This window comes from Poromitra crassiceps (assembly GCF_964638095.1).
Source record: "Poromitra crassiceps genome assembly, chromosome: 11".
In the NCBI taxonomy this organism is placed as follows: Eukaryota; Metazoa; Chordata; class Actinopteri; order Beryciformes; family Melamphaidae; genus Poromitra; species Poromitra crassiceps.
The window spans coordinates 31471918-31498083 of NC_139643.1; the positions used below are offsets into that span (position 1 = coordinate 31471918).

At 43.5% G+C, this 26166-nt stretch overlaps 1 protein-coding gene across 1 annotated transcript in view; it reads right to left on the reverse strand.

Moving 5' to 3' along the window:
- Positions 1-4958: 4958 nt before the first annotated feature.
- top2b (DNA topoisomerase II beta) overlaps positions 4959-26166 on the reverse strand; it is a 29436-nt gene continuing 8228 nt past the window's right edge. The window contains exons 5-36 of the mRNA XM_083646259.1: positions 25176-25321; positions 24983-25080; positions 24198-24410; positions 23607-23780; positions 22935-23036; positions 22662-22799; positions 22411-22549; positions 21874-22031; positions 21608-21733; positions 21406-21516; positions 20783-20888; positions 20559-20668; positions 19904-19996; positions 19242-19356; positions 18521-18642; positions 17734-17882; positions 16277-16508; positions 16023-16157; positions 15590-15790; positions 15228-15423; positions 15024-15115; positions 14698-14859; positions 14492-14575; positions 12128-12322; positions 11880-12006; positions 11012-11170; positions 10021-10246; positions 9819-9904; positions 7547-7642; positions 7167-7295; positions 6982-7070; positions 4959-5434 (exon numbers count right to left, since the gene is read on the reverse strand). Coding sequence (XP_083502385.1) covers positions 5261-5434; positions 6982-7070; positions 7167-7295; positions 7547-7642; positions 9819-9904; positions 10021-10246; positions 11012-11170; positions 11880-12006; positions 12128-12322; positions 14492-14575; positions 14698-14859; positions 15024-15115; positions 15228-15423; positions 15590-15790; positions 16023-16157; positions 16277-16508; positions 17734-17882; positions 18521-18642; positions 19242-19356; positions 19904-19996; positions 20559-20668; positions 20783-20888; positions 21406-21516; positions 21608-21733; positions 21874-22031; positions 22411-22549; positions 22662-22799; positions 22935-23036; positions 23607-23780; positions 24198-24410; positions 24983-25080; positions 25176-25321 — 4483 coding nt within the window. The 3' untranslated portion in view covers positions 4959-5260. The remainder of the gene's footprint in view (positions 5435-6981; positions 7071-7166; positions 7296-7546; positions 7643-9818; positions 9905-10020; positions 10247-11011; positions 11171-11879; positions 12007-12127; positions 12323-14491; positions 14576-14697; positions 14860-15023; positions 15116-15227; positions 15424-15589; positions 15791-16022; positions 16158-16276; positions 16509-17733; positions 17883-18520; positions 18643-19241; positions 19357-19903; positions 19997-20558; positions 20669-20782; positions 20889-21405; positions 21517-21607; positions 21734-21873; positions 22032-22410; positions 22550-22661; positions 22800-22934; positions 23037-23606; positions 23781-24197; positions 24411-24982; positions 25081-25175; positions 25322-26166) is intronic.

The window sequence follows — 26166 nt, forward strand, 5'->3', positions numbered from 1 at the left end:
GCATGACGGGAGTTTGATAAGTGGTTTTACTCCTCTCTCTCTCCATCTCTCGTATTGTTGGCATACATTGTACATACCATTGTATGGTTAGATCTCTGTTTCTATGATGAATTTTGTGGTGCTTTTTTCATTGTCTTAAATACTATCTTTGAGGCGATACATCAAGGTCGAAAGCGGGGGCTACTTGTAAGTCCTTAAAAAACAGTTATCTAGAATGTTATTGCATATAGACATTATGGAAGTCTTATTACTTAGTATTTTATATTTGTTCATATATTTAAAAGCTGTTTTTTTTTTGTCTTTTGTCTTTTATAACTCTTATGTTCATGTCTCTACATGAATGAGTGTACATCCGCGCCGCCAGAATGCAAAGCTTCCCTCCGCACCGACGGCCGAGTCTCGTCCTCGGCCCGTCTCCTCAAAGGAGGGAAGCGCCACAGCCGAAGCCTTCGATGCGCGACGCCCCGTCGGATTGAACGCGTCCTCAGAATGAACCGCGAAAGAAGAGGCTGGAACCGGGAGATTTGATTTAGCAAAAGCAAGTCTATGAAGTCAACACGCTTTGATGGATAGCTCTGCTGTAAATCAACTTACCGTGCTATGAAAACAAATCGCCCGAAATTAGATTGTTCTTGTCAGATGCCAGTGAGTATTCTGCAACAGGCCGTGATCACATAGGACAGTCCCCCCCAAGCCCCCCTTCCCCTAGTTCTTCTCAGTGGTTTGGCTGCAGTAGGTGTGCGTCTCCTTCCGAACCGGTTTTGTTTTTGGTCGTCGGAGCGGTTTCACAAGCCGGTGTTATGCCAAAACGTGTTCCCCTAAAATGTCTGCTGCCCCTGGCATCGTATCCCTTTGCTCAGGTTCACCCCAGGGACTTTTCACAGGATTTTACAAAGAATGAAAAGAGCCTACTGAAAATAGCCAACCTAGTTATTATACAGAGATAACGTGTATCATCTCAAACTACACGTCTATTGATTCTACAAGGAAGTTGTAAGACAATATGTTGGTCTATTTGTCACTTATGACCAAATGTCCCCTATGACAGTTTCGACAGGACAAAACAAGAGGGTAACACATATTTACTAGGGAATGATTTTGGCACAACACCCTGGCGAATCGCTCTGATGTCAACAGCCACTATCTAGAAAATGGACATTATCGTCTACAGTACAGTATCTATCATGAGCCATGTGCCTACATCCGTCCATTTTTATTTTCAGCAAACCCCCTTGTTCCTAGCTGCACTTTATGTTTAAAAGCAGGAAAGAGGGGGGGAAGCCTTCTATCTGATCACTGGCCTTGGGCGTTTCAACGACGGCTCCATCCGCGGCTCACAGCACGTACTAGCGACTGAGTTCCAAACAAAACGCACATGGGTTCTGTGATGGCCTTATGAGCAGAGCCCCCTCCCTCCCTCCCTCCAGTTCCCCTGCGCAAGTGTCTTTGTTTGAAACACACAGGGGCATTGCAATCCTTTAAAAAAAATGCATTTCGATGACCGAACCGGAAGATTGTACACTTTTAATGTAGAAAGCACACAGGGTGGGGGACCATGGAATCCGCTCTGACGTTACAGTGATGCAAAAGGAGATTTCCAGATGACCTTTGACCCCCCCTCTCTCCAGAGAAGCGCAGTCGAGTAAAGAATCCTCTCTCTGAACAGTAGATCCAGCTGAGCTGTTAATCTCATGTATGTGTGTGTGTGTGGGGGGGGGGAGACGGGCCGTGTGTCTTACATTGGGATGCGCCGGCCCTGCGGATATTAAGAGATAATCTTAGAAAGCCGCTTTTCTCTGCAGCCGAGGTCGCAGAAGATATTGAACAATAGGGAGAACGTTAACTCCATTACTCCAGATATCCTCTTGTAAGACCCAGATCCCTTCACTCACTCATTCATTACCTTGGCCTCGCCTTGTGGACAACACAGCCCATTCAGTGCGATAGCAAGCAGTTACTCATACAATATCAAGCGGTTACTCTTACGATAGCAAGCGGTTACTCTTACGATAGCAAGCGGTTACTCTTACGATAGCACATGGGAAAAACTGACTGTAGCACTTAAACATGTCAAGGGCCTTGAAAAGCAGGTAAGGTACTGAGACTGGACACTATAAGGACTAATTCTCTAGGGATGCACGGTATTGGATTTTTTTAATGGCGATATCCGATATTTTCCAACTGTTTTGGCCACATTATTATGCCTTCTCTTATTGTGATGGTACACTGGCAGATGCAGACATAAATACAATGCTTTTCAAAATGTACACGTCCACTGGGCAAAATAAGAAAACTACTTTGACTTAGGTTATGTAAAACATGCCATATTTTTTTATGTAACATTTTCTTTCAAACAAAACTAAGTATTTGGTTACGCATTTAGTCAAGCATCGAGCAAGTGTGATTTTATCGGCCTGTCATATCGGCAAAAATGTTCGTTAAGTTGTTCAGCTGATATTTCATTTTATCGGCCGATACCGTCGTGCATCCCTAAAGCGAAGGATTCTGGGTCTCTTCAGGACGCCACAACATCCCCCCTCATGCCCCATCAGCATTTCAATCCTGCCTGGAAATACATATCATAAGGGAAAACAGAGCTGTTTTAAGTTTTTTTTCTTCTTCTTCTTTTTAAACATGTTTGAATGTGAATAATGTCATTGAGTTCTATTGGAATGATATGCAGTGTTAAGGAAATACTTCTTCTATCTCACTGTAACATAGGACATGCTCTCTCAGTTGTCTCTGTGTCTTGCTCTCCTGGTGAGAGACATAAGGGAGGCATATTGTTTTTTGGAAGCTGGAAAACCTTCACAGCTGAAGAATGTCCACATCCACCACAGGGACACTTTATCTATTCCTTTAGGAAGGACAACTCGCAATGCTGAACTACTCTCGTTTCTTTCCGTTGAATGTTGTACCGACGTAACTGTAATAATCTACTATCTAGCTCACTGCGGAGATGTTATATAAATGGTGTGTGCTTTGCATTCCAATTGGCAGCTCTGTGGGGAAAGAAAAAAAGCAACGCTCTTGTTATTCTGTCCTTGGGAACATCCAGTCAGGAGGTGTGACTCTCAAAGGTCACGACCCCCTCCTCCACACACCAATCAGGACAATGAGAAGCCGGTGGGAGAAAGGGATGACCGCATCACCTCAGCGTCCGATATCGTCGATATGTTTCATGTCAAACAACAGAGCTGCCCGCCCCACCCCACGCCTCTTTCTCTCAAGCCAGGAAGCCAATCAGCTGTCATCAATCAATCAACCCCAATCAATTGACAGCTATTTGGTTACGATAACGGATTAACTGATGAACTAGGGTTCGACCGATAAGGGATATTTGATATTTATTTATATGAGATTTTTTGGATTAAAGCTAAAATTGTTACTTGTACCCTAATCTCAATTTATGATGTTCAGTGCATTCCAGGTTGTCCAAAAATTGCCAACTAGTCATGGAATTGTATTCTTGTCTGGGCCACAATAAAACATACAGTAGCTAGCATCATATAACAGGGTGACAACACTGACAGAAGCAGCATATCGAAGGCCATTATCGGCCCCATATATCGGTCTAACCCTAGATCAAACAGCTTAACTAGGAGCCAGAGAACAAGTGAACTGTGAACCTCAATATCAGTCATGAACAGCGGCTCTGTTGTCGCGTCTGTCCTGAAGGCGTTGTTGGTATGACATCACACATTTTTCCCACGGTCGCCTTTTTTCAGCCCCTTCTATCAGTGTCAGAGGACCTCACCACCAATCATGCAGTGTTGTATAGTTGTCGTGTTTAATACGGGACGTGATGATCTCGTCTTACTGGACATGAGGGTTGGGGCCGGCCTGTAGGGTGAAGACGACCCGACAGGCGCTCCAAGGTTTGAGCTTCGATCTGTTTTTCGCTCTCCATTTTAAATATCGTCTTTGTTTGTACATTAACAATGCTTTTTATGTTCATATACTGTTTAACTTTACCATGAACTGTCCTGGCAAAGTAATAAAATATATTTATTTTAAAATACTATTGTGTACGTTGTTTTCGGATTGACGTTTCCTGGGCGTTTTACCTTGTGTTTATGTTACATTATGACTATGTGGGCTATTATGTTGCCAGATACAAGTGTCTCTAGGTACTTCCAACACCAACAAGTTCAATGTATATAATTTTAGTACGATAATGATTAACCTGTATTATTTTTTAGATGCGGCAGATATTGGTTGTGGATGTCTGGATTTGGTAGTTATAAGGTGCTTGGGGCAGAGCTGTTTGCTGGCTGTAACGTACAGGCATAGAGGCAGCTGAGGGAGTGTGCGTTCAGTCAAATGCCATACTTCTTGCCTTGCTTTTTTTTCTGTTACCAACCATGAAAAACACTCTGCTTGTATGATCAATTTAGTTTTAGAAATTCTGAATTTTATATTTCAGAAAACAGTAAGGGTAATAGTCTGGAAACATATTTTTCCATACTCTTCTTTTTCGATACTTATCCAGACCTGGAAATTGCTGAAATCTAATTCCATACTGCGTGCGAGATGAGGAGGCATTTGAGAGCGGACACGCAGGGAGTAGAAAGGGATTTCCCTTGGCTCCAACTGAACTTGTAGGAGCCAATAGCAGAGCTTATACCAGCAGCCTGCTTCTGTTGAGTCAGACTATAGTTTAGCCTCCTGTATTTAGCACTGCATCACTGTAACTAAATCACTGTCTAAGCACTACATCACTGTCTGTAACTAAATCACTATCTAAGCACTACATCACTGTCTGTAACTAAACTAAATCACTGTCTGTAGCTACATCACTGTCTAAGCACTACATCACTGTCTGTAACTAAATCACTGTCTAAGCACTACATCACTGTCTGTAACTAAACTAAATCACTGTCTGTAGCTACATCACTGTTTAAGTTCAGTCATGAAAGAGTCCCAGGGCAGCCACAACATTTACATTTCATCGTTTACTTTCAACATCATGTTCAAAAAGGTACACCGTTTTTTAACAATTGAAATGTGCTAAAGCACGGCATTCTAAACTTCTAAAAGCCGCTTCGGACAAATACATAACATATTAATAATGAGAATTAAAAAAACAACTGTATATGTATAAGAAAAAGTGTAAAACACCTACACATTAAAAAATCATTGAACGTCACCATTAAAGTAAATAAAATGAAAGGGAAGAAATGTACAAAAGTCTGTGGGAACACACAGAAGGGGAGAAACTTTCCATATGAGCGGAGTGTGTGTGAAGGGGATGGTAGCTTTAGTCGAACATCATGTCGTCGTCATCGTCTTCCTCGTTGTCTGACTCGGCGAAGTACTTGACCTCCTTCTTGGCCCGGCCCGGACGGTCACGGGATGCTTTGTCCATCATGCTGAGGCTCAGGCTGTTGCTGTCCATGTCGTCGTCATCGTCTGATGGGGCCTTCTTCGGCTTCTACACAGGGTGAGAAGAAACCACTTAGTTATTACCAGAGTGATTGAAGAGAGAGGTGGCGCCAGCGTGACTCAGCTATAGTATATGCGGGGGGATAGTTCCAGGAAGGACGTTTGAATGCATCAAACAATGCTAATAATAATAATAATACAATTTGATTATTTTAAAGTACATCACAAACGGTCCATTCTGCTGCAACTCTACAGTGCTGCTTAATCCAGAACCTTACTTCCGGGAACTATTGTGGTGGGGGGGGGGGGGGGAACTGGTCCATTGGAGTGAATGGAGATGACACAACTCTTATAGCTCTATGACTGGTCATTACTATTTACATTACTGCATTTAAGCTGCGTTAGGCCATTTTGTGCCTTGGCGGCCATAAGTGCCAGCGAGGGGTAACTGCTTGGGACTTTGAGCACTCCAATACCCAGAAATCCTGTCAGGTGACATCAGTACACACATCAAGCTCATGCTTACCAACCAGTCCAGTGTGTGATGCTTTTGCGTTTACAGTATAGCTGGTCTTCTCAAACTCCGGATTGCTGCCCAGATCTGGACAGAACTACAAATCCATCTGGACCGGACCTTGAGTGTCACACTAGTGTCTGAGGCGTTGTGTGATTGAAAACGTGGATTTACTTGTGTGCGGGAGGCTGTGGGTGCATGTGTAACATACACTGCAGAGCGCAAGTTAACCATCCTTGATTTTTACTTTCACAGAGCCACTTGTGTGTGCTGCGTGCCCGTCTGCTCAAACTGCCACTATTTTCCTATTGAATATTGAAGGGGTGCAGAGTCCGCGCTCACCGTGCGGTGGATCACAGATTTTTCTGCAGTGGTTGATTGCGCAAAGAGTTCAGAATAGTTAAACTTGTGCGGATTCTGAACAACTGAACTCCGCACTACTTTGGTTGCCTGGCAACAAACGACACATTACCGCTCCACTTCTTGTGCTCACCATGTTTGGTTCCACATATCGATTGTAAATCTGGATTTTCCAAGATGTACATTGTTAAAAACTCCTACAGCAGCGGTTTGACCAGTGAATATTTGGTCAGTGCCCAGGTGCAAGGCATTGTTATACTGTAGGCAAACATTTCTCCACTGATTCAAGCCACTATACTGTAGTATTGAATGTCTGTACTTAAATTGTGTTATGGACAAGTTATGGACATTGATTTATGTCGGTGCGTTTTACTGGCATTGTTCAGGACCTTTGAACTTTGAGAGAGAGGAAAAGATCTAATGGTGCATCCATCTCAAAGGCTGCACCATCAGTATTCAAGGCCTTCATTTCAGATAGCTCAACTAAAGACATTTCAAGACTGGTTAAGGACCTTCACTCATCCTGTTCTCAATCTTTCCCACTCTCCGATGCCCATGGTGGTGGATGAGTTGAGTTCCCTCCCCCTCCCTCCCCTGATATGTGAAGCGCTTTGAGTGTCAATTATATTAATTATCAATTATTATTATTATTATTATTATCATGCATTAATAGAAGCAGGGCCACAGCAACACTGCACATCCAAAAAGAAAAGCAAACTCACTCTGCTGGCAGGCTTTACCGGCTTCTTCATGGGACTGTAGTCTTCTTCCTCAGAGCCGGACGGCTTCCTCTTCCTCGGCCTGGATTTACCTGCAGAGTTCACACAAAACAATCTGTCATCAGAAACACCGTTTACCACCACAAGGATGTGCCGGGAGGGGCGGGGTCCATAAGAGCTGGCAGTACCTTTAAGAGCTGGTGCGGGCTTCTTGGACCCAGTATCCGAGTCGGAGTCGAAGATGGACTTATCTGGTTTCTTTGCTTTGGGTGCTGGTGGTTTCTTAGGTTTTGGAGCTGCATCGGAGGGCTTCTTGGCTGTTCGGATACACACAGAAAAACCGACCTATTAAAAAACGGCTTATGCATAAAAAATAAAATGATTACATTTGTGGTAAGACTTAACAGGTTTGGGTTGCTTGAAGCACATTGTAAGCCCATTGGAAAAATAAACGTTTCTTACAACACAATCATCAGACACTGACACCATGGACATTGTCCATAGTGTCAGTCGTGTTTGCTGTTAAGTTGCATTAGAGCTCCCTCTGGTGGAGGTGACGAGGCATTACCTTTCTTTGCTGGCGATGGTTTGTCGAATGCAGAGCTGCTGGAGTAAGAGGAGAAGACCGGGCCGTTGTCCTCGTCGCTGTCAGACTTGGACCCGTCTGCAAGACAAAGTCAGCCCACTGTTAACGTGCTGCCATCAGGCTGTCACTGTTCTCTACCATATGGTGCCTCCATCTGGATTAGGGGTGTCACTGTTCTCTACCATATGGTGCCTCCATCTGGATTAGGGGTGTCACTGTTCTCTACCATATGGTGCCTCCATCTGGATTAGGGCTGTCACTGTTCTCTACCATATGGTGCCTCCATCTGGATTAGGGGTGTCACGGTACACAAAAGTCACAGTTCGGTACGTACCTCGGTTTTGGGGTCACGGTTCGGTACGAATACGGTACAACGGGGGAAAAAAGCAACAAATCCCAAATTCTGTTTTTTTCCCTTTGAATTTTTCTGAATTCTGTGTTTTGCTTTTTACGCTCAATTTACCATCAGAAATAGTGTCTAATAAGTGGGAATTAATAAATGTCCACTATTTAATAAGATCTAGGCAATCCATACAAAAAGGTTTTACTCTAGAGCAGAGATTTTCAAAGTGTGGGGTGCGCCTCCCTCTCAGATGTCTGTATTCCAGCTGTTTGACAGGGCAAAGGCATTTCACCCACCTTAAATCTTTATTGTACACAAGTTTGTAAACAGAGCGCATGTGTGGAGTAGCCTAATACTCCCACCAACCCCTCCCCCACTGTCTGACAGACAGCGGGGTGGGTTTCACTTTCCCAGTAAGTACGGGAAAGAACCCTGTCAGCGCCTTAACGTTATTGGAGGCGAGTTTTGTTTACCATAATGATTACGTTCGGTCATGACAAGGAGTCATCCCCTCTTCCTCACCGCATCTTGCTTGTCATCCCACGCGATGTAAGTTGCTTGTTTACAAGTTAACAGCTTTGTCAGTGTCATGTAACATTTAGCCGCAACGTGCAACTATAAAGGACTTTGTCGCGGCTACGTAACGTTACATTAGCAAGCTTACCTCGTTGGCTTGATGTTGACAGAATTAGCAAAACAGCTTATCGCCTGAGTCATAAAAGTCATTAGGATACTGCTCTGCACTTTTTTGACGACGGTAATGGGAGAGCAGCTGGACGCTTCAATATTGTTGTGGTTTGTTCTGTCTGTTCTGGAGCGACCCCCGGTAATGTTTCCTCTCCACAAAACGTTCCATTCAGTGAACGTGGATTTCTATGGCCCTTGGGTTGTTTTGGTGTGTCTTCTTCTGTGGCGTACAATTCAATTCAATTCAATGGCGTTTAAATATCGTTTAGGTGCTTTACTACCACCTTCTGGATTTGACGTATTCGTCGTGTCGCTTCACGTACCGAACCGTGATGCCCGTACCGTGAACTCACGGGATGAATACATGTACCGCGACACCCCTAATCTGGATGCTTCTGATAAGCTGAACAGCTAGTCAAATCTGCAGGTTCTGCACATGTCCTCTGCAGCTGGAAACAATGTATTTGATGAGGTGACACCTTCTGTACATTTGTATGATCTTTTGCTAATGTAAATATAATTGACATTTCTAACATATCTAATATGTCTCATTGACTATGTTTACATGTTCTGCAATATTCTGATATTAACCCATTTAAGACAATACTCTGAATAAGACAATGCCATGTAAACAGCATTTTCTGATTACCTTAACCTGAATAAGGTCATAGTGGGAGTAAGAAATATTCCGATCTTATAGTCATTATTGAAGTGCATTGTAGACATGTAAACACCTTAATCGCACTATGACCTCCTATCGGCGTTTTCGCCGCATCTTGCGACATGTACGGCAGTCAAACTGCTTCATGACGCATGCTCTAGCTTCCAGCGAGTGTTGCGCCACGTGTTTACAGAAGAAAAGATGACTGCCGCAAGAAGTACCGACATCTTGCGCCTAACACGATGACATAACACATGACAGAAAGGGTTTCAGGTTCAATTCAGGAAGGAAACTTGGATGTAGGACGTAGGGATGTCATGTGGACGTGCATCTTCAGTCATGAATCGGACTATGCTCTATGGCATGTAAAGAGGAATACAGTATGAATGGACTATTTTATATCTCATGTAAACAGCTTAATCAAAATATTGTCTTATTTAGAATAAGGTCCATAGTTGATTATTGCCGTCCATGAAAAACTTGCAGTTGCGGTTTTGCACACGCTCATGATGATGTCAATCTTATTATTTTGCTGCTGCGACAACCCGGTTTCCCTAACTCACCACTGTCATTGCTTTTTTCAGAGAAGGCCGATTTGGAGGAGGAGAAGATGCTGGCCGACTCTTTCTTCTTAGCTGCTGGTGCGGACCTTCAGAGAAAGAACAGCAGGGGGAGTCACAAAGTATTCACGATTCAACATACAACTTAAAAAAAAAAAAAAAGTCCCCCACGTGTTCCAGTGACTTCCTGGACTTTAAGACTTACGTGGTCGTCTGTTTGGGAGGAGGATAGCTGTCGTCCTCCTCTTCTTCATCCTCATCGTCGTGGTCATTGTAGGTTGGTCTCTTGGTCTCTGAGGCGGGTAAGTCGTCCTTGTAGGACCTCACCGGAGAGGAGGCCACATCGGCCACATCGTCCTCATCGCCGTTCTCCTCTTCATTGTCCTCCTCCTCCTCCTCGGAGAAATCAAACGTGTATTTGGCTTTGGAAGCTGAAAGACAAGACAGGAGCGCAGTTTATTTTAAGACGTTTGCCTGTCAAATCATATTTTGTTTTTTCTATAATCATTCCTATTGCAGATGGGTTGCATCAGACTGCGTGCAACCTCAGACTCATCTTGGCAACGGCAGCCAATCAGACTCAGAAAATGTAGAGGGAGTTCAGACATTCTATTCACCCGCAGGTGGCAGGAGGACAGTCACATTGTATGCTAGGCATAAGATCATCTTACATCGTCATCGGGTACATTTTGGTCACGATTTGTCTTCACAGGGAGATTGTGACATCATAATAATAATAATAGTCAACAATCCACGTTTAATTTCCATTCAAAACTTCCACCATAGCCATCTGCATTCACATTCACGTTAATGACTATATTTAATATGTTACGGGAAAGTCCCACAGATTTTTTTTTCTGTTAGAGGTAGTCAGAAACACAAAATGTGGAAACCGTCAAGACATGTGGCTACACATGACAAAATCAAATATTTTGATTTCACATATTAAGCATTGCCATAAGCCTCATACTTACCTATTGCAATGCAATTTTCATGAATTTGTGCTTAGCTCAGATAGTACTTTAAGTAACACTTTCTTGTACTATCCTATGGGGTCAAATATACAGGAATTGCCTTTTTTATGTAGTTTTCCATTTCCCAAATCAACATGAATCAAAATTCAAACCCCAAAAGAATGAGGCTCATGACACATATTGCAAATATTGTGATATGTTGTTGATATCTCCCAGGCCTACCTGATGCCCTCTGAGACTTGGTGTCTCTGGGGATGACGGGTTTGTCCTCCTCCATGTCGTCCTCCGATTTGGAGTCTTCATCAGACCAGGGGTTTCGCTTCTTCACCTTCTTAGCAGCGGGAGCTTTGGGTTCCCGGGGCTTTCTTACTCGAGGAGCCCCTGCAAAACAGTTCAACACATTATCAACAGAGTTCAACACATTATCAACAGAGTTCAACACATTATCAACAGTGTTCAACACATTCTCAGCCTTTTGCTTCATCCTAACTCACTGCCATGCTGAGCATCTCAGTATGTAAGGGCTGACAAGCTCCTGGTTGCCAGGATTTTCTCACTGCATCGTCATACAGTTATTATTATTACTATGTTTCCATCCAAACTATCAACTGAAATTTCATCAAACTTTTGAAATGTTGCCAAGTTGGTTGAGGTGAATATATAGGCTTACTAAACACATTTTCCAATTTTTCAAGAATTAGTATTGAGGGAGTTGTTGTTTTGGTGTCAGTTAATGGCAGCCATATCGCAGACTGTCCAAAGATGAAAATAAATAAATATAATTACTATATAGCACTTATTCTAATACACCAACAAATAGTCATATAACCACAGACCGAGTCATGGGAGAAACAGCACTATGGCGTTTCTGGAAGGTTATGGTGTACGGATATTTTACAGCATTGCACAACGTCCAGAGACACTTTTCAACAATTTTCAATTCTCACATACCACATCAAACAATCCTAAAAACTTTCTAACTCAATACACCATAACTCTGATAAACACAGCTTGATGAAAAGCTAGCTTGACGTATTAGTGAGACTCAAGTGAAACACTAAAGGTTTGGGCTGAGGAAAGGCGTACTGACCGGGCTCTTTCTTCTCTTTCTTCACACGTGGAGTCTTGGCTTTGACCGGAGAGTCTCCCATGGCTCCTCCCTCCCCACCCAGACCATCCTCATCCAGCTCCAGCTTCACTGCAATGTCACCGTCACCCTGAGAGCAAAACACGCCATGTGATTTCATATCATTTTGTATGGATTCATCTCCAAAAAAAGATGAAAATTATAGTTTAGTTTTCTGAGATAAAAAACAAAGGAAAAAGAAGAGTTACTACCTTCTTCTTTTTGGGTAGTTTCTTGGTGGAGTCGGATTTCATGGGCTGAGTCGGTGGCTCCACCCTGCGGCCATATGGCGAGGGCAAGGTCTCCTCGAGTTGCAGCTTCTTCACCTTGGGCTTGCCCACCTTGCCCTTCACCAGTTTGGTGCCCTTTCCTACACTCTGGTCCGCACGCTCCTGGGCTTCTACTTTCTGACAAACAAAATAAAGGAGCACATTAGTTGAAGCCACTATCAGGCTCTGGTTATAGTACAAGTACATGGACAGCTGTGGACACCACGGACGAGTAGTGGTTCCGTTTAGACTCGTTTTTGGAGTCGGCTTGGACTTGGAGGATGCGTGGAGAGAGAGAGAGGGAGGATGCGTGGAGAGAGAGAGGGAGGATGAGGGGAGAGAGAGAGAGAGAGAGAGGGAGGGAGGATGCGTGGAGAGAGAGAGAGAGAGAGAGGGAGGGAGGATGAGGGGAGAGAGGGAGGGAGGATGCGTGGAGAGAGAGAGAGGGAGGATGCATGGAGAGAGAGAGAGAGAGAGGGAGGGAGGATGAGGGGAGAGAGGGAGGGAGGATGCGTGGAGAGAGAGAGAGAGAGAGAGGGAGGGAGGGAGGATGAGGGGAGAGAGGGAGGGAGGATGCGTGGAGAGAGAGAGAGAGGGAGGATGCATGGAGAGAGAGAGAGAGAGAGGGAGGGAGGGAGGATGCGTGGAGAGAGAGAGAGAGAGGGAGGGAGGGAGGATGAGGGGAGAGAGGGAGGGAGGATGCGTGGAGAGAGAGAGAGAGAGAGAGGGAGGGAGGGAGGATGAGGGGAGAGAGGGAGGGAGGTTGTGAGAGATGCCAATTAGCCTAAATAGCACATCTGAAAAGCAGGTAAACAACTGTGGGATTAGCAAAAAAGTTGCTACAAGAAGGGGAGAGCTATGAGTGCTTGAGCTGAACTATTGCAAAAATGAATGACCATGGTGAAATAAGTTTTAGGTTGGATATTCAACAGATAATCACTCCGATGTACTGTACAGTATTGTCAAATATCCAACCTAAGATTGACTTTGCGGTACAAAAACACACAGAGCCTTCGCGTAAGCCCTCTGATGACAAAATCTGTCATGCAGACTGCAGAAGACCCCGCGGACATGGAGCCTATAACTGCCGCTTTAGACTTTACTGATGCCCTGACAGCCGAAAAGTGTGTGACAGTCTCATCTCTTAATCCAGTACTCAGCCACCTACAGGGCATGCTCAGTGGGAAAGTGCGCGACAAAGCTCTGACTAAACGGATTAAATGGGCCATAAAAGATGATCTCTTAACCAGACATAGTGATCTTGAGGTGAGAGCAGCCCTTGACATTTTATGCTTCATTGATCCCACATTCAAAGGAAGTCTCTGAGGATGTGGAGAGCACAGTTCAAGCATGTGAACAGGAAGTACTCGGGCTCCTCCCTAAACCATTCAGGTTAGTGTGGCTGTGATGGCGAGAAGGAAAGTGAGGGCAGCACGGAGACGCCTTTCCTCTAGTGCGGCAAGAACGGAGTGCCCCTCTGCTGGAGACGTTGAAAATATTCGACCCTTTCAGAAACAGAACCCGACCAGCACACTCCGGTGGCCAATCACGTAGCCGGCGATTGTGATGAGTTGGCCAGAGCTGTACAACCCTGCCCTGTACAAAAACATACAAATTGCCGTGCAGCAGCTTGGCTACTGTCGCTCTTCAAATTGGGATTTCGGGTTAGTAACATTATTTCTACTCGTGCTACAATTAGCATGGCGATCAAATGCCAGCAGCATGAATGACCAAAACACAACGGAGGGTTAAAGTACACAACATGACGTCACACAAACGGACCAAGTAGTGACATTCCCACACAGACGTACAACACTGCGGTGAATTGCCTGATCGTCTGACCCAATGTGAATGCAGCCTTATGCATTCAAGCAACAAGTGTTCCCTCAGGGAGCTGCAACAAACAGATCCGCTCTCCTCATTACTCTAAATTGACTCCACAATGTCACAGTAATTCTGCACCCAGTTTGAGCTTCCCTCAGTCTACTGCGCAATTTTTAAAAATGTCCTTGAACAAAGCTGCATCTCCAAATGAACGGCAGTTGCTCATTCTAACCACTGGAGGGTGTACTGAGCCATATTTAGTGAAATAGATCTGCCACACTTGCACATTTGGACTCGCGTTGTTGGACATTTGTTGCCAAGCTCTACTCACAGTCTGTTCCCTTGTTTTGAAATTGTATGGCAGCTTCAGTTATAACAAAAGAGGAACACACAGCTATATTGCTTCGGCGCTCTGAGGAAGTTCACTCTGATGCTATGACAGTGTGAAGCACTGATTACAGCAATGAAAGAACGAGTATTTACATCCAGCTCCTCGGCGAAGACTGCAAGGTCCTCCTTCCACAGGTCCTCAGAAGATTTCTGCTGAAGGTCGTGCAGCTCTCCTCTCTGCACATCAACACACATTCACATTGTTAATGAATGCCGGTCAAATGTGGATCTTCTTGCACTATAAAATCTGAATTTTCATCTAAAACAATGAGGAAGCTGGTGAGTACACACTACAGTACCTTGTGGTCCCTCTGTTTAAGCAGCTCGTCCACCTTCTCCTTGCTCAGGCACCACAGAGGCATGTTGAGGATGTAGTTAAAGTTGGGCCCCGATGACGAGCCGGAGTCTATCGAGCTGTCGCTGTCGCTGCCGCTGCCATCGCGGTCTACTTCATCCTGAGCCTGTCAGACAAAGAAACAAAATGAAATCATCCAATCACAGCACAGAAAATACATTGACTGAGCACAAAATATCGGCTCTTAAATCCAAAAATATCAGTCAAACTATTATAGCACTCTATTTGTGTGTAAATGTCAATCTAAATCTAAATGACAGATATCTGTACCTTTTCCTGGGCCTTTGCCCAGGCCAACACTGGGTCTGACTCGAAGCCTTTCTGGGCCAGCATCCGGATCAGTTCTCGCTTGGACTTGTTCTCTGTACAAAGGTTAGGTGTAGTCACCAATTAATGCAAAATATCCATCTCTACTCACTGCAACATAAGAAGCTGAAACTTAAGGCGATGCTTAAATATCTTCAGTATTCTTACCAATCGTGATCTTTCCTTCGATCTTCTCCAGGACAAATCGGGCCTGGTTGGACAGTTTGGACGCCTCGGCTCCCAGGCTGCCCAGCAACCAGTCCTTCCTCAGTTTGTAGTAGTGCAACCGGAGCTCAAAGAACTCCTTGAGAATGTCTTGGACTGAATCGTACCTCTTCAGGCAACCCATGTGGTCAAACAACACCTAATAAAAGAGGTGAATATATTGGTAATAGTTTAACAAACAGACAACTACACATTATTTACAACTACACACAGAACCAAGGCAAGAGTAAACATTTCGTCCATCAAGAATGATAGATTCACTCATGGGCCAACAACACACTTTCCATGCGTTACAAGCGATTTACCATGGAGTTGCACGTGAGGCTGGACTGCAGCTTGAAGACTTTGTGGAGTCCTGCTGCCTCGGCCTGCGCTAGTTTATCCTCAGACATGCGAACCACAAACTTGACGGTGGAATCGGTGTGGTATTCCTTATAGTCGTTGATGAGAGCCGGCGTTTTGTCTGTGCCCTGCAGCATGGGCTCCAGCACAGACTCCTTATAGGCCTAGACCAAAGAGTTATCCACGTTAATAACATGGTATGTAAGCATCGAGAACACCAACACGGGGAGAACATGCCAACTCCACACAGGAAAGGACCAGGACCAAGATTTGGACCAGGACCTCTTTGCTGTGAGGCAACAGTGCGAACCGCTGAGCCACTGTGCCGCCGGGTAAAATCTAAATGTTATCTTAAAACATGCCAATATAATCCATTATCAAGTGTGCAGCCAGTACCTGTGTCCATGTGCGAACTGGCAGCTCAGTGATCTCGATGGTGTTCTTGTCTAAGACCATCACCTCCCCACTGATCAGATACTGGTTCTGACCTAGTTCGTGGATAATCCCATTGAAGCCTTTGTAGCTGGGAAGCTGTTTAGGGAAGGAATTGCACAGAGAGATTTTTTTTATTTTAATTGCTTAACTACACAAAATGTACAAAAGGAAAGTAGTTTCTCATTTCAAGTCTGAAAGTCCTCATGAATCTTTACCATGGGCAGGGGTTCCTGGTGGCTGAGCAATCGGTTGATATTGTTGACAATCTCTCGCGTGTCATAGTTGGCGATTTTACAGGCCCAGCCCGTCCCAATGCCCTCAGCACCGTTCACCAGCACCATAGGAATGATGGGAATGTACCACTCAGGCTCCACCTTCTGGTTATCATCATACAGGAACTTGAGCAGGTTGGAATCCACCCCTGGGTATAGCAACTTAGCTAGCGGACTGCGGGAATGAGAAAAGAAGATTACAATGATTTCCATTATAACACTTTCATCCAATTTGGACGAGTATGATTGCCAATATTGGCCTTTTATTACAAAAACCATCAAGAAAACATCATGCACCTTCGATATGACGGATATGATGCAGTTTGATTACATAATTATTGTATAATTGATAAATACTAAACTGGTTGTCTACAGGAAGCCCTTAACCTGAACTGATTGTCATGAAACCTATAGACCCTTTTCACGGGGGCCATTTTGTGTCGAAAAGACAGCATAAACACAGGTGCAAGCAAAACACTAATGAGGGTTTCCAAATTCCAATCATGGAAGGTGGAAACCCTCATTAGTGTTCTGCTTGCACCTGTGTTTACCCTGCCTTTTCGACACAAAATGGCCCCCGTGAGAAGGGTCTATTGTTATCTGATCATGCATGATTATGATATATTCATATCATCCTGGGTTTCAATGGAGTGTTAGTGTCCCATGCCGTTTCAGACTTTTCTACCCCGACAAGAATAATATTTTCACGCAAACACACATTTGTCATAAAAAAGCAATTGGCCGTCACATTTAAAAACACTGAATATTGGTATGACCCAAACATATTACTATCAGTCTTCAAAAAACCCTATCGTTCAAATCCTATTTTAACCGCTACATAGTTGAACAACACAAATCTACCCAACTGCCAATAACTACATCAAGCAAATACTGGTGTCGCTTGGCTAAACCCATTGCATCAGTGCTGTACCAGCGCAGGGGAAAGCTCTGTCAGAACCCATTATGGTTACTCGTCTGAAGTGGTGCGTTAAGGACAATTCCTATGGGATTTGAGTTTCTGGCTCTTTGTTTACATTTTGCATTTCTTTCATGTGAATTGCGACAGTTGTTATAGACATGTGCCATGATTTAAAGATCATTTTAACTTAAGTTTTGCCATCCCTGCTGTTTGGGATGGGGATAAGTGAAGACCAAGAACGTTCTGTTTTTTGTTTCGCCATATGTGGCTTTGCAGAATGTTAACGTTGGGGACAGATGGGGATGAAAAGAGCCACAGAAAGTGGGATGAGCATTCTGCCCAAAACTTGGTGGAGGATTTCCCAACAGCCGAATTCCTGTAAGTTACACTAAGCAAATACTGGTACCGGTATATGTTTTTCTATGGCCCATGTAGACCAGATGTAAACAAAAGAATAAAATATTTCCCATCATTGCCTTACCTGAGCATGGTGAAAATGTAACGAGGGCTAGCAGCATCCTTGCCTCCATTGATGCGAGTACCGAACTGACCCAGCGGCTGCAGGAGGTTCACGTTGTTACTGCCCACAAAGTTCTGGGCCAAGTTCACGATGGTCTGCATGAGGGCTTGCTAGATGGACAACAGAAACACAAGCAATTTTGACAACTTCAGCACTTTAAGCAATGCAATGTTTTGGTCATTGGCAAGTAGTAAGCAAAATCGGTGCAATACCGCTACAGGCCAGCTAGCTAGGTTGGCAGCCGGCCATCATTAAAAAGGTCTATAAAACATCCACTCCTCAATTATGATTGGCTGAGTCAAAATAGCCAATAAACACACACCTTTAACTGCATAACAATTGAAATCGTAATGCACTAACCCCAAAAACACCACTCATAACACTAACGTGTTGCTTAAACACATTATTTAGCTTGTGCTCGAAGACTGTATTAGCACAAGAATATTTTATTGATTAAGAAATTGAACACATTTGCATGCAACATCTGCAAGTTGTCCTGAAAAATAACTATATCACAGCCTACGTGGTTTATTGCATAAGTAATACTGTAGTCAATAAAACACCTGTCACAAAGCCAACACAAAAGAAACACAAATCAATAGCAAATGAGCAACAAATCTACCTTGCTTGCCTGCTAACTGCTTATGTTCCCCATTGTTAAGATGGATCTCAACACACTGTCACACGTCTGGAAGACTGCAGAATGAAGGAGTTGGATATGGAAAGGTGTGATGTAATATCGCTGTACCTCTCCATGATGGTAGGCGGACATCTCTGCCACTGAACCAGCCAGCTGAGCCACTTTCACCTCCCTCTTGTCGTTTCTCTTCATGCAGGTGAACAGCACCTTCCTCTGGCCTGGCTTCAGGCCTGGAAGAACACACAGCATCACAAGGGACCACACGTCACATGGGCTGCATGAAAACAATCAACAACACCCCTACCTCCTGTTCAAACTCATTCTCAAAGTCTTCATACCGATACTTGTAACCCCTGTTGTCAGCTGATTGGGTGCATTTTCTGATAAAGGAGCAACAGAAGCTCTATAAAAGTAACATTATCTGCAAGTGTGCAAATTCTGTGGTAATATAAACAATTTACACAAAACAAGCTACATTCAATTTGCCTCTTGGAAATATTCCAATAGTCTTTGCCTCAATTCATCCCCTAATCCATATCAACAATGCACATCAATATAACATAACACTAAAATAAACACTGTATCAACACAAAGTTCAGTTACTGTATATAATTAGATACTATGTCAAGTATCATATTATCCCATAGTATTAAAATGCAATGGTATCGTGAGATGCTTGAAGTCTTACATCTCAAGCTCAGAAAGAGGCCTTCAACGGGAGCTCAACAAATACCAACAAAGTTCCCAGCCTCCTCATTTTCGTACTCAAACGTCAAAACAGCAGAACAAACAGTTCACAGAGAAGCATCCTGGGAGTTGGTGTACGAACCGTCGACCAAGGAAGGAATGGATCTCTCATTGTCGGAGTTGGAGAAGAGGATCAGCTCTTTGTTGATGAAGTCGTTGTAGGAGAGGTGCCTTGCTTGGGTCCCGTACAGGTATTGCTGGAAGATGAAAAATTAAATTAGGAAAAAAAAATGTTTAAAAAAGAGAGAGACCAGTGGTATAAATGGTAAATGGCCTGCATTTATATAGCGCTGCAGGGTGCCTACACACCATCGGGAGCAAGGAGGATTAAGTGTCTTGCCCAAGGACACAACGACAGCAGCTGGGAGGGAGCGGGGATCGAACCGCCAACCCTTGCGTCATTGGCCGACCCGCTCTACCTCCTGAGCTAAAGCCATTTTATCATTTTATCATTTTATCAGGGCAACAAACTAGAGGGATTTTCAAAATATCAACAAATCTAGGCCGACTTTGTCTTTTAGTGCATCATTTCAATTTCAAGAAAATATCTGGGGAGCACCACACAAAATACCAGCTAATCAAAGGGTACAATGCTTAATTGAACAGAGTTTGTGGTGTTCATTCCAAAAAATTCTCATAGTGGGAGAACACAAAACCAAAACATCTAACACAAACATCTTGACTTTCTTCTTCTCATCATTGCCTACAGTGGCAGATTTTCTCTCTCTCAGCAAAGCCACAAACCTCGGGGAGGCCATGCATCCTCCTCTGGCGTCTGTCCTCCATGAAGTTCGTCAGCCACTCCTTCCTGTCGTCTGTCTTCTTCTTACTGAAGGCCTGGCGCACAACAACAAAAAGACACTGCAATTCAACGTCTACTTACTCATTTGGACTTTAATACACGTAGGACACAAAACTCTTCACTGATAATTAGAAAAAATATTCATATACTTGTATGGAATCCAATAAAAAAAACGTGCATTAAAATCAATTTGTGTTAAGGGTTTCCCATAGACAACCGATCTGGCAAGATCCGAATTGAATAGGTGTTCAATGCATTGTTGTTGCAATGTTGTCAATGTTTCAATTAACATCAGTTGCCAGTGTCACAATGTTAGCATGCTGATTTCAATCGGAAATGCTGATTTTAATGTCACATTTTTTTATTTGCCGTGTTTGTCCCTGGGAAAATGTGGCTACCGTAATTAGATTTCTGCCAGCTAAGTTTCACAATCACATGAAAAAAGAGGTGACATACATTTCCAGGCCTTTTCGAAAGGTTTTTAAGATATTTTGTTCTGAACATGACATCAGTCCTAAAGTACACAATTAGTCTAGTTTAGTCTAGTCTAGTTTGTCAGATAGCCTGCCATCAGTACAGAAGTAGCTTCACACTCACCAGCGTGATGGCAGCATCGTCTTCTGCACCGCTGTATCTGAACGTGATCCGGTGCTTTTCCATGTCAGCAAAGTACTCCTTTGCTTCTTTGCTTGTACTTGTACCCAAACCTAGACCACAAATTTAAAAGGATTTATTGAAACAAATATTTTTCCAACAACAGCAGCGGCTGGCATGAGCCATCTTTTTGAGTTTGGGTGGTTGAATATATCTGATTAACAAACCTTTGTAGTACTTTATATGCCAGGTTTTGTAGTTCTCTGTCTGTTTCTTCCACTCATCAAACTCTGGAATGCTGTAGAAGGCCAGCTCTTGCTTGTTCTTGTTCACCTACAGATACAGAATCAGCACCAGTGAGGTCCAGATGAACCAAGATGGCACTTTTGAACCTCAGATTATCGCACCACAGATTTTGCACACCTAAAACACTGTTACTGCTGGCCTATTCGTGAACATCCTTATTAGTGAGTGCACAATCAAACTGTTACTGTTATTGCCACTGATTCTGTGATAGCTGTCTTTTATTCTGTTTCTGCACTTTGCGATGTGCCTGTGTCAGATATGACCAAAAATATTATTTTTATTTCAAAAGTGAAACAATAAACATTGCTATTATGCTGGAGTATTAATTTGCACTGCGTTGCCTGCATGCCCACATTCAGTTTATGAAATAAATACTTTATCTTAGCCTCATGTCTTGATCAGAGTTGTGATTAAAGGGTTGGGTGGGCCACAGAAGACTTTCCGTTTTCCAAATGGGCCGCAGCATTCGTAAGTTTTGGAATGGCTGATATAGGCAATCAGGTGTATTGGTAGGTAAATGTGTGTGTGTATTTGACTGCCTTACTTTGACAATGGGTGTGATAAACTCCTCTAGGAATGTATGTTTCAGCAGAGACGGCCAGTTGTGGTGGAAGAAGTTGATCAGTAGCCCTTTGATATGGGATCCATCTTGATCCTGAGAGAAGACCAGAATGCAAAAAAAAGGTCATCACTTCAACTGGCCAAACAGCACTAAATGAAAACAAAGTTATGAAGCTGTAGGTCACCTGATCGGTCATGATCATGATCCTGCCGTAGCGCAGGGACCTCAGTGACTCTGGGTCTTCATAGCTCTTCTTATATTGGAGGCCAACGATTTTGATGATGTTGTTAATCTCAGCGTTCTCCATGATCTGTTGACAAAAGGGGTTGAATGTTAGATGGCAGATAGAAAATACAAAGTGGGCCTATTATTTATTTAGGAATTTAGGTTAGTTAGCCTCTACCATCTTGACTGACTTGTGGGAAGATACGCTAAGATCCGGTGACATACCTGCTTGTGTGTTGCCTCTCGTACGTTTAGGATCTTGCCTCTTAGTGGAAACACTCCGTAACGATCTCGCCCTATGACCCCCAGCCCGGAGACAGCCAGAGACTTGGCCGAGTCTCCCTCAGTGAGGATGAGAGTGCATTCAGAGGAGTGCTTGCCACCTAGGACACACACACGAGTTAAAGACAGATGTTATCAGTGTGTATTGATGTATAGTGTGTTAGTCTTCAATAGCATCTTTCAGGACATTACAGCCACAAAGTGCTTCACAGAAACAAGGACGGGCACACAACAGATGATGGCTTGTAATTCCCTATGAGCACCATTTCAAGAGTTACTAAATTCACAAATGAATAGCTAAAACGAATCAAATGTTCCCGTAAAACCCCTTCGCATCAACATCAACATTTATGATTTAGTTTATGGGGCAACAACCCTGCATATATTCACTGACATACAAGAAACCACAAATGGCCATGGTTACTTCTTCTCAAAGCCTTACTCATCATTAGTAAAAAAATAAGCACAATGTTACTGCACCCGCATCGTTGGCGTCATCTAGCTTGGGGATGCCTTTGATCTTGCTGTACTTCACAGATGAGCACTTCTTATTCAGCTGAGTCTGAGCCTTGAACTTCACCCAGTTGAGTATACTCTCAACGATCCCGCAATTGGTCGCCTGTGGGTGATTAGAAGAGACAAACCCTTGATGATCGATGCCTAGTTGTTTTTACTTGACACGAGAAGAGATGCAACGAAAACAGATCACAGACGACATGAACCGTCCTTACCGCCCTGATGAACTTCTCGGAAAAAAGGCACTTGGACCCGAAGCTCTTGGTCTGGAGTGTCATGTTCTCCTTGGTCTGGGAGTCAAAGGTGGGATTCTCAATCAGAGCATTCACAAACACCCAGATGTGGTTCTTCACCTGAAGTAGAAATGGCAGGAAGGCGATTCAACGAGCGGAAAGTGATTCAACTTGTGACACACAATACACACAAAATACAATCAGCACAGTAACCAGAAACATTTGAAATGTTGCACAGGTCATTTGCCGTGTTACCTGGAAGGGTTTGACTGAGACTCCGGCCTTGTTCTTCTTCTTCACCACCTCAATGAGTTTGGACACTATCTGGTCCACCACATAGTCAATGTGTCTGCCACCCTGAAATGAACACACCCTCGGTGTTACAAGTCCACATCCATGTTCTTGACTGCGTAAACACTAGACTAGAGATGCACCAATAATAATTATTCTGAATACCAAGTACATTATGAGGTAGATCAGCGGATACAAGTACCAACCAAAGTACTACTCTACTCAACTTAGTCATTTACGGACAAGTGCAATACTTATTTAATAATTTGATCTAGTTATAAATAACAATCCTCAATCAAAAATGTCATTATAATCACAAATTAATAGAAAATAGGCTACATAACAAGCTAGCGGATGTACAATAACTTCTCTTTTCTTAATTGGTTGAGCACAGTTTACTAATGGACCCTCAAAAACAGAGAGAACTTCATCCTCATCATCACCCCTCTCTCTCTCTCCCACTCTTTACTGTCTTTCTCAACTGTGAACTCTCAAATAAAGCCCATAACAGTATGGCTACTGGCTATGGTGACAGCTTTGTTTCTCAGTGCGTGGGAGATGGATCAAGGTTCTTCAGATTCTCTTGGTCCATCTCTCATATGGACTGTTGCTGACGTTCAGACTCTGTGAGGATACCTTGGTGGTGGCGATGCTGTTTACAAAGCTGATTTGCTGGAAGCCCTTCTCGCTCATGGTGAGGCAGACCTCCCACCGCTCATTCACAGACTCGTTCACCACCTTCAGGGCCACGCCCGTCTCGTCCAGCTTGTCCTTCACATACATATCCACGTAGCTGCGAAACCCAGTCACCTTCAGTGGCAGAAAGGAGAGAGCAAACGAGGTGAAGAGAGAGAGAGGAGAGGAGAGAGACGGAGAAGTGCGTCTGTGTGTGTGTATGTGCGGGTGTTTGGTCTGTGTGTGTGGATGGATGAGTGGCTGGGTGTGTATGGTGTAACTGTATTGGCTGTTTTGCCGTTTTTATGTCTTGGGAAGCATTTCTTGCTTCTTTGGGGTCTCCATTTCATGTGCCCTACATTGTGTACTGTATTCAACTGTGAATCTGCATGTGCCTTTTGGATGCATGAACAAAATAAATACAATACAATACAATACAGAATATTCAAGCGTGTGCTACCATTTTAATATTGGTCAAACACGAATACAAATAGACTAATACAGTATAACAGAGACAAACTTTTGACTTCAAAGTATGGACATAGTACTTACAGGTAATTTCTTCCCATTGAGCATGACTTTAACACCCTTGCAGGAGCCGGCTATATCGTATGCTCTGCGGGTGAGCAGCGCTACAATATCCTTGTCCAGTTTCTCCATGTTGAACTTGGACAGGTCTGGCTGGAACGTCACACACGTGAAATCGTCCCCGTCAAAAAACTTGATCTTGGGATCAGCAGTCTTGTTCATGTTGTTTTGCCAGGTCTGAGGGCAGAAAGTGTACAGCATGAGTAACATAAAGGAATGGCTGCTGTCGCTGAAAACCTTATGTCCAATTTTAGATTATTTATTTTTGCCATTGAATTGAATACAATATTTCCAAGTTGCTTGGTGCCACAAACATGTACTTTACAGAAGTTTAACAAAATCATAATAACACCCTAGCTGTATCAGGTGGAATTAGGCCATATCCCAAACATCCGTGAGTCTGACAAAACAACACCCTGTGACAATTAGAAAAATTAATGAAAACCCACGTGGAGGCAACCATACCAAAGACTGAAAAGACACCGCTAATGGTGTAATTAACACAAACTTACCTCAAATATGATGTCACACAGACACACCCTATAAAACAGCAACTATTTGATTGCAATTCTAAAGATGTCACTAAAATTGGAAATGTCATTTTGAAACATTAGTATGATTACTGTAAACAAATGTCACCATCACAGAGAAGATTGGAAGCCTCTACGAGCCTATCCAAACCCCATGCAATGAAGTATTGCTTTAAAAATGCTATCCTGTAGCACCATTAAATAGAGAGGCTTCCTCACCTGTTTGAAACTATGTTTGTACTCCTTGCAGGCGGTTTCCACTGTGAACTTGGTACTGAAGATATTGCAGAGTTTAGCACCGTACCCGTTCCTTCCACCTGGTGCCAAACAACAAAAATAAATAATTTGCCGGGGTTAAAATTCAGCAAACCGGGAACTGAATGTGAAAACACATCAACGTGGTTTCTCTTACCTGTGACCTTTTTTTCCTCGTCATCGTAGTTGCTGGAGGTGAGAAGGTGGCCGAAGATGAGAGCCGGGACGTACATCTTCTCATCCTTGTGCTCCACCACAGGGATTCCTTTGCCGTTGTTCCAGATAGTGATGGTGTTGGACTCACTGGGGGAGACAGAATAGAGCAGATGAATGTACGGGGGGGGGGTGATATCCGCCATTGGGAAAAATATGATTCAACACAAAGACCTTAACTTATAAAACTGTTTTTGAGGATGTAATGGTCCATAGTACTTTGGAAATTTGGGACAATAACACCGGTCACAACACCGGTCACATAATCAAAAAGGCCAATCAAAGACTTTTTCACCTCCGGCAGCTCAAAAAATTCAAAGTAAAATCCAATCTGCTCCTCCAGTTCTATACAGCCATACTAGAAAGCATCCTCACCTCATCCATAACCATCTGGTACGGCAACCTGGACAGTAACTCACGCAACAAACTCCAACTAATAATAAAAAAAGCTTCAAAAATTATAGGTACCCCACTCCCATCACTGGACACTCTCTACCACAAACGGACAATCACACGAGCACAAAAAATAGTTTCTGACCCATCTCACCCAGCCAATCACCTGTTCCAACTGTTGCCCTCTGGGCGGCGCTTCAGATCACTCCCCACCAAAACAACACGATTCAAAAACAGTTTTTTCCCCACTGACATCAGGTTTCTGAACTCCACTCACCTCTGAAATCTCACTGCATACCTCTCCAGCAATGTATATGTTTGAATGTTCTGTATTTATGTTGTCATATGTCTGTCTATGTACTGTAATGTCTCATGCTGACACATATTCATGTGCTTAACAATTGCTGTACCGAAAGCAAATTCTGCCGACTTGTTGTGCAGTCCTTAATAAATGAATCTGAATCTGAATCTGAAATATTGAACCATTAAAATCAGATGAAATCATATTACCGAGCACGGATGGGAAAAAAAAAACCTTACAT